We start from the raw sequence: 12,507 nt of genomic DNA, 5'->3' as shown, positions 1-12,507 counted from the left end.
AATGACCGGGTCATTATACCCGTGCAATGATTCCTAGGTCATTATTGCTGTAAATGGTACTTTTTGGAGTCATTATTGAGTTTAAAAGCCTTCTAACAAGCCAATCAAATTTGAGTATTCTTAATAGAGGTATAATAAGATTACTTATCATATACAGTCAAACCTCGTTATCTCCAACTCGATGGGACCAAGAAAATACTTTGAGATATCCGAGGATTCGAGATATCCAGGGTAAAATACTTAAGAAATAAGCATTTGGACTTCCAAATCAGCTTGACATATCCATAATATTCAAGATATCGGTGTTCAAGATACTGAAGTTCAACTGTACTTGGTACTGAATCTGCACTGTACAATTGGGATATGATATCACAATAGCCCATATCAAAGACTGGTCCCAGAACCCATATCAAGTATCAGACCAGTGTGCAAAAATGACTAGCAAACCGGAAGTAATGTTTGTATAATCTTTAAAAGTTAATTAACTTGATTAAATTGAAATATACATATTATAAAATTCTTCTACAAAAATTGGTTGACTTGATTTGTTTTATAATGACCTAAACTTGCCTCTTAATTTGACTATTAGATTTTAAAGAAAAAGGTATTAATACACATGCACGAAACAATCTTAAATGACTTTATATGAACTAAAATATTAAATATTTTAAATATATAAATACTACACACTAAAATCCATATGTCATATCAACCCTCCGGCCCTAATTATATGATATGGATTTTAGTATATAATATTCTCTATTTCTTCACTACTAGAGAAGAAATACTCTCCAACTTGAAGGGCAACAAGAATATTGCCCTGAAACAGTAGCTTAATGATTGTATTGACTTCAACAAACAGTGAATGTTTTATGATGATTATGAACACAAAACATAAGCTGGACAACTGTCAATTATAAAAGCTCACCTGAGCTAAAATTTTTACTGAATTTTAAAAACTTAAAGAGAGACGTTAAGGAATCGTGACAAAGTTTGTCCAGTATGAGGTATCAAGGGAAAAAAAGTTGATCAAGGAGATACTGAGAAGTATGCTTAAGAGGATTGAAAAATGAAGGCAGATGCTGATTAATTTTAATCAGAATGGCTCATTTAAGCCTCCCAACTCTGAGAGGTAACAAATGTGTCATTCGCTTCAAATGTGCATTGTCAATATATGAATCACCTATTAAATTATTACACAACAATGTATGTAATAAATGGGTGGGCAGGCCATCTATTTTTCTCTTGACCTGATAATGAGTTATAATTAATTAAGAGAAAGTGAGGATGTTGGAATGTGTTAGTTGATTCACAGTTCAAGAATTTGACTGGTGACCAGCCTTATACCTACTGGATTATATCCTACACTATCCACCTATGGATACAAAACATGAAAGAAAAATTAGTTACAATATTCAATGATTTAACATTAAATTAAATTCTAATCAAAAACATGAGTTTTTTTTTTATATAAAAGCATATTCCTTGGAAACATGAGAACTTACTCTTGGACTTAGTGCAATTCTTTCTCGTCTTCGATAACGAGCCGACTCATTTCTCTTAGGTAGATCTTCAAAGTCATCTGGGAAATGGTTGAGTCCATCCACATCTAGAAAAAAAAGTTTTGTTAGTTTTGTTTTCTTGTAATTAGTATTCTCCATGCACCCAGGAATTTATTCTTATCTACATGTAAGTCCCATGACTTTTAGGTCTAGTATGCAATTATTATACTTGATATACATGTTTTGTTTTTTTGTTGTTGAAAATTTTAATTACTCCAATGTAAACATTGTAAATTAATTATTTATCAAACAAAAAAAAAATATATTATTCATATACATCAAATGTAACAATACTTATTTTTAATCTTTAAATTATATCTCCTAGCTATGATGCCAGTAGTTTTTGCTTCATAATGTGTAACTGAGGTCATACGTACTCGAAGATCTGTTGTACAATGGACTTGATATTAAGTTAAATGAAAATGATAAGATCCTCATGGGTTTATTAATGCTCTATGTCATTGATCCTTGCCTTCGTAACATTGATATATTGCAAATAAAAAATGGTTAATTTGACCAAGCTTATACATGTGTTAATCTACAAAGGTGAAATTGTTTGAATGAAATTTAAAGTCATTCACCCTTGCTATATGTGACTGGAATTGTTGCCCCTTGGAAAAGATATGATGCCTTCTAATAAAAATAAACTTAATCTGGAACCATTACCATGAATTGTTAGTTGTGTTAATAAGTGGATAAATCATAAGAATGTGACCAAACCTATGAATGCACTGTTTGAGTTGAGCATGGAGCGTGGACTAACAGTGCCCTGGCGTGTTGTCATGGGCGGTGCACCAAGACCTGTACAAAAAAAGCAGGTGCAATATAGGTTAATGCATCTACATTATAGCTAATATATACATATTTCTGCAAATAAATAATGAATTTGTATGCTAAAAGTTTTGAATAAATATTCCAAGATTATATGTCAATCAAGGGAGATTTGTTTTAGGTAGAGAAACATATTTTAATTAATAAACTTCTATATACAGGGTTAGTTTTGTCCTGTTTTATTTTTGCCCAATCACACTTGCAAATGATTTTGCCCCGTTTTTGATTCATCCAGATACAGTTGCATTTAAAATGATAAAACTCTGTTTCTGTTGAATTTGCCCCATTTAGAATTTACCCACTGAAGAAAAGTGCAAAAATAAAATGAGAGTGAACATTTCCCTGCACAGTATGTATAATGTTTAAGCTGCAAATGCTAAATCAAGTCATTATTTTCTAAGCTGTATCAACTGAATTAATTATTACTTTAAATACTGGCACACACAAAATAAATATCTGATGTGTAACTTGTAATAACCGCATTCCCATGATCCGAATCTTGAGAAAAAAGTATTATCAAAGCAAAGATGTACAAGTTTTGTCAGAATGAAATTAACAATACCTGCCAGAAATTCATTTACTTTGATAAAATTATACTGTAAACAATACAACAAGAAGGCAATCAGAGGCAATATGGTTTCAACTCCCTCCCCCCTTCCACCCTACATGGGCACAGGTCATAAATCTTGTATACAAGATACAGATACATGTATATCCATCCAGCCCAAGGGGCATGAGTATATGTAAAGCAGGTGTCCAAATGACCATGATGCAGGGTTATTACACATCCTCCTATGATAAGAAACATTTGTGCCTGGTAAAATTCCCCACTTCAAAGTTATGGCTAAGGCAAGAAAATTACATCTCTCTGACCTTGTTCAAATTACCCTGGATAAAGATGGGTGCAGGGTTGCAACCTTAACTCACAACCCATTTTGGAGTTGTTTTTAGATCAATAATCCTATGACCTTGTCCAAAATGTACCAAGACATACCTCTAGTCACTAGTCACATGTTCATAAATCTTAAGATTCTAGGTTTTACAGTTATGTCCATACAAACATTTCACTTTCCCTTTTCCTGTCATATTTTATGTACAATAATTTTTTTTTTTAAACATAAGTGATAGCTTGTTTAAAATTTGACAAATTAATCTCAAAATATCAGATGCATGTTTAAAATGTATGCATTATTCCTATAAAACTTGGAAAAACAATAATAAATTGTTTCAGAGATGGCCTCCACAAAAAGTCTTCAGACAAACATACCTAGTGATTCCAGTATATCTCCCACACTTTGTTTGCAGGGGGTAAAATAAATAAATAATTTCCATGAAGAAGAGCTGACAGGATCTGATGAAATGGTCACCAATGTTTTATACCTTTGAAGGTGCATGATAAAAAGAGTTGAACCTCTATAACACTCATGAGAAATAAAATGTGTTAGACACCCAAAAGGCAAGAAAGTGGCTTAGTTTGCAATATAGCAGAGAAAGCACAAAAGTAGCAGTGTGTATATATATCAAATTATATTCCTGGGAAAAGTTTTAAAGATATTAATCATTATACAATAAAGAAATATTATATTCTTTGCAAAAAATTATGTCTACAACTATATAGGAAAAGAATATCCAGATACTACTAGATATCATATATACTTCTGTCAGATCGGCGTCCTTTCCACGTGTTGTAATTGGTTGGCGTATATCCTTAAAAGTAAATAAGAAATGAACCCTTATGAATGTGCATGCTAAAGAATCAAAATGTGTTGACACAGAAAAAAATGTGACTCAGTCTGCAACTTTAAATTCCAGCCAGACGACTTCATCTGATCTGTGATTAACGCAATCAAAACAAACCTGGAAATTGATCTCTTTCTGGGAACTGAATTTCAGTCACTGTCGAATATTAATGAAACTTTCTTGAAATAAATTTCTGACAATCGGTAGTATATAAGAGAATGTTACAACTCAAAATATTAAAAAATATCCTCATAGTACTTAAAATAGTAAGAAATGTCTCCAAGTTTTGCCCTTCTAAGAAAATCTAAATGAACAGAATTACTTTATTTTCAAATTTATCCTTATCATATCTACACATTATCATGGATAGTAAGATTGTTGAATGACATCATGTGACCTACTCTGGCCTTAAATGTGATCACTCAGTGTGCACAATTGCAACAAACCTTCTACACCCTGTCTCCCACATCTACTGCAATTGTCTGCCAACAGCCGAAACAGAACATTTTATTGATGCAATCAAATATTTCCCACCAACTACATCAAATTTTGAATGCCCTGTTTACATGCATGCATATTGAATTTTACTTAGCATTAAATTAATGAGGTTGAAAAAACATAAAGAAAAGTTGGTTGGGACTTCTAAATCACTTTGACATATCACTGGTATTTGACATATTGGTATTTGAGATAAACAAGCTCAACTGTACATGTATTTATATTGTCTTCCATATGTATAATATGCATGAAGCTCATCTTCAGTAACACAATGTATAGAAAGTCAAGGTCAGAAGATTTTGACACAGTTGAATAGCTTTTATCAATTTTGTATTTATAAAGTTTGAAGAAAAATCTGGAATGTTAATTTTGAAACATAAATGCAAAATGAAGGAAAGTAGAATCAAGGTCATAGGAAAGGTCAAGGTGAGAAAATTACGAAACTCTTGAATAGCTCCCACTAATATGTAACAGAGTAAGAGTTTTGATAAAAATATCTTCAATAATTGCCTTAAAAGCGAGTTATATAAAAAATAGGGAATAGTGAGGTCAAGGTCACATGAAGGTCATGTTCAGAAAATGTATCATGTAAGATTTTTGATAAAAATATGTTCTATAATTGCTTTTAATCTGAGCTAAATAAACAAAAGGGAATATGAGGTCATGGTCACATGGAAGATTAAATTTCGGAAATTATGACACAGTTGAATAGCTTTCATTAATTTGTATCTTTTGTATGAAGTTTGAATAAAATAACATATATATATATCTATAGACTGTTTCTTTGAAACTAAGTTTAATGCAAGATAATGAATAATGGAGTAAAGTTCATAGGACATGTCAAGGTCAGAAATTTATGACAGATGAACTGCTGCCACTAATATGTATCAGTGTAAGAGTTTAGATAAAAATATCTCTAATAATTGCTTTAAAACTAAGCTAAATACAAAATATTTGATAGCAAGGTCAAGGTCACATGGAAGGTCAAGGTCAGAAAATAATGATACAGTTGTTCTCACCATGCATTTTTTTTTTAAATAAAAATATCTTTAATAGTTACTTTCAAATTGAGCTAAACACAAAATAGGAAAAGTGAGGTCAGGGTCACAGGAAAGGTCAAGGTCAGAAAATTATGCCATGTTGAATAGCTCTCACCAACATTTATCATTGCATGAATTTTGGTTAACATATCTTGAAAATTTTCTTTGAAACTGAGCTAAAAACGAATTGTGATGTACAGACAGACTGAAGGAGGAAATGACAAACATTACAATGCCATGGCCATATTTATGGCGAAGCATAAAAAATAGGCTGCATCACATTTTATTCAGTTCAATGTATAGCATAAAATCGGAGATGAGCAAAGAGAAATAATACTGAGTGTAAGAAAGAAAGAAGTTATCATTATGATGTCATTTGTAAATTGCATCTCTTTCTCCATTATGTTGACATACATTATGACATTATTTTTTTCTTATTGTGTATAAAAGTCTACTTTTATGTCATACGGCTGAAAATTAAAGAAGGTCTGATGAATGATATTTAGTATTATTTTTTGTTACTCTTTATCATTTTCACTAGAAAAATAATATATTGTGATAAATTGAATTAGTTTTTTTTAAATAAATATTCATATACACATCAGATATACATCAGATATAATGTATCTTTTTTTATGTTCATACTTTTTTTTAATCAAAAACTGTAAAAGTAATTATATTTGGCAACTGACAAATTGAATGTGACCTAATTGTACTATACACATTTGTCTAAATTTTAATTCCAATCAGCTTACAGTTCACTCAAATTAATATATGCATTAAGTAATTTGATGCACGTTTAATTAATTAAAATTTCTGGTAAACTGATTCTCAAGTCCTCCACATGCTTCAAATTGGGTGTGTATCATTACCGCTACATTTTCAAAATTTTCATTACCACTACAAAAAAGGTTACATTACCACTACATTTAAAAGTATACATTACCGCTACATTGTCTCTTCCGTTAGCCAGCAGCTTTTGCATGTACAGATTGATTTAAAGTACAACATACATGCATATGTGTATACCAGTTTCCCCTGCTCATCATGGGGAGGTGAATGTACTAGGACTTTGAGCAGGATGTTTTTCCCACTTTTTAAAATTTCATTTTCTTTTATATCAACAAAACATTTTAGAAACTTTCAAAATAGAGAACTGTTCATGGATATTACACAGTCATCACAGAATTGGTAGAGCTTTGAAGGCCACTTGCTTGACATACTGCTGTCTGGAAATCTTATTATTTTTCATATTTCGCTTTCAGTTCTTTTTTCTGACTCATGTTGTTATTCTCCTTCCGGCCTGAATAGCTCATATTCTGTGCCATTGCTGGCAGATTCAAATATGTAGCAGTAATGATTTGTAATTGCCAGTAGTTTTACAGATAAAAAGTAGTGTTAAAGATCACCCAAAATTTCTAAGAAATGTAGCGGTAATGAGTTGAAGTTTTTGGAGTGTAGTGGTAATGTTGACCTCCCTTCAAATTTGATGTGCAAGAACTTGCCTTCAATAAAAATTTGCCACGTGAACAGAGCATAAATGTTACATGCAACATGTGTAAATCTGTAGGCTGATATGGAAATATTAAATCATACCAAGGTCAAAAGATTTACATTCAATTACAACAGAATATATATAACTGTGTAGAAATTAAAGAGAGTATGGCTAAGAATTCAGAATTGAGTGCACTTACTTTGTTCTTTCATGGACTTGAGTGTGTCCTCCTGGTGTCTGAGCAGGGCATCCTGTTGAGCTTCGAGGGTCTCATTAGATGTTGGAGCATCTGGAAACATGCTGCGGAATGCCTTTCTTGATTCGGTGTCATCTTTTGAAAAACAGCAAAAAATGCTCAAGCACAATAAATTTCACTAGAATTGCATGGGCAGATTTTCAAACTCTAATGAAAATGTTTTCTTAAAAAAAAGTTGATTCAAATGTATCGGTATATCAAACATGATGGTGTTTTTCATTTTCAAATATCCTGCTCTCAAAATATATTATTAATAATAGTTTTAATTTTCAATCCTTGAATGTTCCATACACTTTGTTGATCAAATAAGCAACTGTAGAGAGACTCTTTAAAGTAACAAAATAAAAGACAGAACTATAAAAACAAGAAGTCTGTGAGCCAATGCTCACTAGTAATACCCCCGCTTTGATGTGAATATACATTCTGATGTGAATGTACAGTTATGGACAGACACAAGCATGAACAAGAAGTTAACATCAGATTTGTACAAAAATGAATCCCATCATATTGCAGGCCTAAACAAAGAGTGTGTTAAAATTTCAAGCATCTGCAATCAGTAGTTGCTGAGAAAACTCTGACCAAAATTTATGTATGGTATGGACAGACGCATGGATAAACAGGAAGTTGACATCGGATTGTACAAAAATGAATCCCACCATATGACATGCCTAAACAAAGAGTGTGCTAAAATTTCAAGCATCTGCAATCAGTAGTTGCTGAGAAAACTGCAACCAAAATTTGTTATGTATGGTACGGACAGATGCACGGATAAACAGGAAGTTGACATCAGATTCGTACAAAAATGAATCCCACCATATGACATGCCTAAACAAGTGCTAAAATTTCAAGCATCTGCAATCAGTAGTTGCTGAGAAAACTGGGACCAAAATTTGTTATGTATACTTCAGACAGATGTACGGATAAACAGGAAATTGACATCGGATTCGTACAAAAATGAATCCCACCATATGGCATGCCTCAACAAAGTGTGTGCTAAAATTTCAAACATCTGCAATGAGTAGTTGCTGAGAAAACTGTGACAAAAAATTTGTTACAGACAGACAGACACACAAGGGTAAAACAGTATACCCCCTCTCCTTTGGAGTGGGGGTATAGTAAGATACTACATGTATAAACAAATCCCACTTAGAGTCACCAACTAAAGCAGGAAAAACTGTTCAAATAGGGAACACACAGTTTAAATATTTTATTTTCTCAGTAGTACTGATCACGACATAAATTTGACATCTATAATAGTTTTCAACACTCAAGAGTCTACAAAAATGTATGCATATCACGTTTTATCCTTTTCAGCTACAACAGAAATACAACAAAGCTCATGAAACATTCTTAGTGAAAAGTGACAAAATACAATTAATTTCATTCTCCACAGAAATTCAGTCAAGATTCTTACTTTTGTATTTGAGCTCATTGAATTCCTGTATATTTCTTGGATTGAGGTTATCATTGGCTCGGACTGGGGCGGGCTCCCCAAGTCTGGCCCTTTCAAACACATCTATTTCCTTCCTGTAACATGAATCCTCTGATTAAAATTTACACACATGATTTGTTATTATATCCCTGGGAAGTTCAAACTTACAACCTTCTTAAAGCATTACAACAATTAGTCCCTCCCCCTTATCCCACCTTCAGATGTGGAATCATTTAAATTCAAAGGAGTGAGGAGGGGTCACTTTGATTGCTATAAATTAAGAGGTAGGTGGAGGGAGAGGGAATCATACAAAGAAATATTTATTAAAAGCTGACATGGTCTTAAATATGCAGTATTTTGTAAGACTTATTTAATCCTTCCTTTTTTTTTTTCTTCTTTCTTATTCCTCCAGATTTCTTCCAAACACCTTGTTATTATTCTGTCCCTATGTACAACCCCCCCCCCCCCCCCCCCCCAATGCACTTATTACACTTAAGGTGACCCTGAATGCTACTTTTGAAGAAGATTTTTAAAGATTTTTTTCTAAATATTCCAATGTAAAGCTTTGATCTTTCATTGTGACCCCACCCTCCCCTGGGAACCCTGACTGAAGAAACATGAATCTGCACTCCCTTAAGATATTCGAGTCGCATATTTATATGACTATTCCTAGCCTTGCTGTTCTCGAGAAGATTTTTAAAGATATTTCCTATAAAAAAACTGACCCCCTATCGCAGCCCCATCCTAGCCACAGGAGCCATGGATTTTACTGTATGGCATATAAAGAATCATTCTCAAAATTATGGTTTCTCCTGGCTCAGTGGGTCTCAAGAAGAAGATTTTTAAATGATGCCAACAACTTTCTACTTTTCTCCCCTTGAAAGAGGAGATGTCTCCATATCTGAACAAACTTAAATCCCCTTCACCCAAGGATGCTTTGTGACCAAGTTTGGTTAAAAATTGTCTAATCCTTCTGGAGAAGAAGTTGAAAAATGAAAAAATAGAGATGATACACAACAGATGGACAGACAGACAGACAGAACCAAACTCTTTGATCAGAAAAAGCTCATTTAGAATATGATTTGAGTGAATTAATTTATAAATGGAAAAACTGCATAAAAAATAAGAGAACATACGGAGGAGGTCTTTGCACTGTTCTGGGATCAAACACATCTGGTTCATTCTGTTAAGAACAAAATATCAAAGTTTAATTAAAGAATACTTCTGTCAACATTTCAGCCTCCTGTGTTAATTTTATATCAATATCAAATACAATGTATGTGCTGTTTATTACATCTTAAAATGTTTTTTTTTTGTTTTAAATTAAAAAGTTGTTCTTTAAGTTTGCTGTCTCAGTTAAGTAGAGATATGTGTAATACCCTCTGGGTCTCTAGAGCATTCTCCACCCTCTTTCTTTCACTCTGTAGTTGTTTCCTCATAGAGGCCAGCTCTTTAAGGACATCTGAACCTGGTTAAAGAAATTAATATACGGTAAAACACACTTGTAGCTACGGTAAGTGCCAGGGACCAACAATTTTGATTCCTTATAAATGTAATTTGTTATATCTGTTCAGTTCACTATACATTTTAAAACCATGGGGGAACGAAAATCATTTTACTGTAAGCATGAATTCATTATAAGCATGTCTATTTTAAAGATACTTACTGTTGGCTCTGGACAAAGGCTGTGGTGGGGGTCTTGATGACTGTAATACAAACAACAGTGTTTCAGAATATTTCTCTTATCATTGAAGCACAACAGCGCTTAGCTGAGGTTCAAGAAAAAAAAAACCCAGAAAGCTTGCAGGTTCACATTTTCCAGAATATTTGAATATAAATGAACATGCATGATAACTATATATGCTAAAGTGCAGAAAACATGCAAAACAACTGATAATAAAAATAGGAAACTACAAACAAAAAGGAAAACTACCATGCACACATTTGTGTGATGGAAAAGAGCCTGACCTATACTTCACATGAAATAGTGATCATAAACTTGCTTTCTTATTACATGTAGTTATACAATAATAATTATATAATTTTTAATGAAAAAAATCTCTCTTGCCCTCAAGAACCTGAAAAATGTGTGTTTAAACTTGACACAATATTGGTATCTTTTAATCTAAATAAGTAAATGAAAAATTTTATCAATGGACATTACAGCTTGTTCAAATAACTAATATGTGTATTTTTGAAGGTAGGGAAACTTTGAAGGTCTTGTTTGTTACCTCATCTGGGGGAGGTTCTTTCCGTAAAGCTGGAATCGGTGGAGAATTTCGTGTGTCATCTGATGTCTGTGGATAGCAAGCATAAAATACACCTCTATAACTAATAAAACTAAAACCACATGCTTAAGGATGTACATGCCTTAGCAAAGAATGATAAGGTTGAAATTGGCATCTATACTGATAAGGCTTCAAGTATAAAACAGAATAAAATCTTTTTTGATCAACAGTTTTCATTACATATGATTTTCTTCTTAAAAATGTTCCTTTAATTATAATTATCATTTTTTTCTCCAAAATATTTATTTGTGAGGTGCAATACATTGCAAAAGTAATAGATGCTTTGAACATCACTAATAATTGTATTTAAAAGTTGAGGTTATTTAGTTCAACAAACTATATGGACAAATGCATCGATACTTAATCATTTTTTGTGCTGAGGGATATTTGCTGTTCAATTTTGAATCAGAAAATATTGTTATGTTGTACTGTCTATTTACATTACTGAGAAAAATTTGAGAGATCTATTTATTTTTCCCTAAAAATTCTAAAATTAATTTTAGCTACCAGAGGAGTACCATGTGTACTCAATTCGCCCTCTGAATGTTTGATAAATAATCCTATTGATAAACATAGGTAATCAAAGATTACGAAGCTCACCTCAACGAATGTTATCTATAAGTAAGACAAATTTCACATAAAATTTTTTTTCTAGTTAGGGTACATCCCAAGATCAATATCCATGCAAGTTTAGTTAAAGTAGGACTTATAGTTACTTGGAAATAGACCTGCTCAAAGAACTTTTAAGCTGTTTAGTAATCAAGAAAATTGTGGTGAGTTCCAACATCCAAAGCAAGTCGGGAAGTTTTCATCCTTAGATGCACCATCTATGCAAGTTAAATCATAGAAGGCCATAATATTATAATGCTTCTCTAAAAAATTACCCTGGTCACTCATCTGGAAAATGTAGGTCAGATTCAGAATCCAAAGCAAGTCTGGAAGTGTCCATCCCTAGATACATCATCCATGCTAATTTGGTTAAAATATAGCAAAAATTTGCTCATGTGGAAAATCTAGGCCAGATCCAGCATCCGAAGCAGGTTGGTTAGTGTCCATCCCTAGATGCATCATGCATGCAAGTTTGGTCCAGGTAGGGCTTATAGTTACTTGGGAACAGGACTGCTCCAAAATCTAAACCTGGTCTTACATGTGGAAAATCTAGCTCAGATCCAGCATCCGAAGCAAGTGTGGTAATGTCCATCTCTGGATGCATCATCCATGCAAGTTTGGTTAAGGTAGGGCTTATAGTTACTTGGGAATGGACCTGCTCCAAAAACTTTAACCTAGTCAATCATCTAGAAAATCTAGGTCAAATCCAGCATCCGAAGCAAGTGTGGTAGTGTCCATCCCTAGATGCATCATGCA

The 12,507-nt window shown here is 32.9% G+C and overlaps 1 protein-coding gene across 1 annotated transcript in view; it reads right to left on the bottom strand.

Annotated features, from left to right (window-relative positions):
- The window catches only part of LOC133190558 (centrosome and spindle pole-associated protein 1-like), a 103,261-nt gene that overhangs the window by 4,136 nt on the left and 86,618 nt on the right, over positions 1-12,507 (bottom strand). The window contains exons 43-52 of the mRNA XM_061326253.1: positions 11,086-11,151; positions 10,521-10,560; positions 10,234-10,322; positions 9,991-10,037; positions 8,837-8,949; positions 7,366-7,497; positions 4,050-4,100; positions 2,283-2,363; positions 1,506-1,609; positions 1,352-1,375 (exon numbers count right to left, since the gene is read on the bottom strand). Coding sequence (XP_061182237.1) covers positions 1,352-1,375; positions 1,506-1,609; positions 2,283-2,363; positions 4,050-4,100; positions 7,366-7,497; positions 8,837-8,949; positions 9,991-10,037; positions 10,234-10,322; positions 10,521-10,560; positions 11,086-11,151 — 747 coding nt within the window. The remainder of the gene's footprint in view (positions 1-1,351; positions 1,376-1,505; positions 1,610-2,282; positions 2,364-4,049; positions 4,101-7,365; positions 7,498-8,836; positions 8,950-9,990; positions 10,038-10,233; positions 10,323-10,520; positions 10,561-11,085; positions 11,152-12,507) is intronic.

The sequence above is a fragment of the Saccostrea echinata genome, unplaced genomic scaffold (assembly GCF_033153115.1).
Source record: "Saccostrea echinata isolate AGI-Se365-2 ecotype Australia unplaced genomic scaffold, CSIRO_AGI_Sech_v1 ptg000022l, whole genome shotgun sequence".
NCBI lineage: Eukaryota > Metazoa > Mollusca > Bivalvia > Ostreida > Ostreidae > Saccostrea > Saccostrea echinata.
This window is presented reverse-complemented; position numbering and strand designations above follow the sequence as displayed.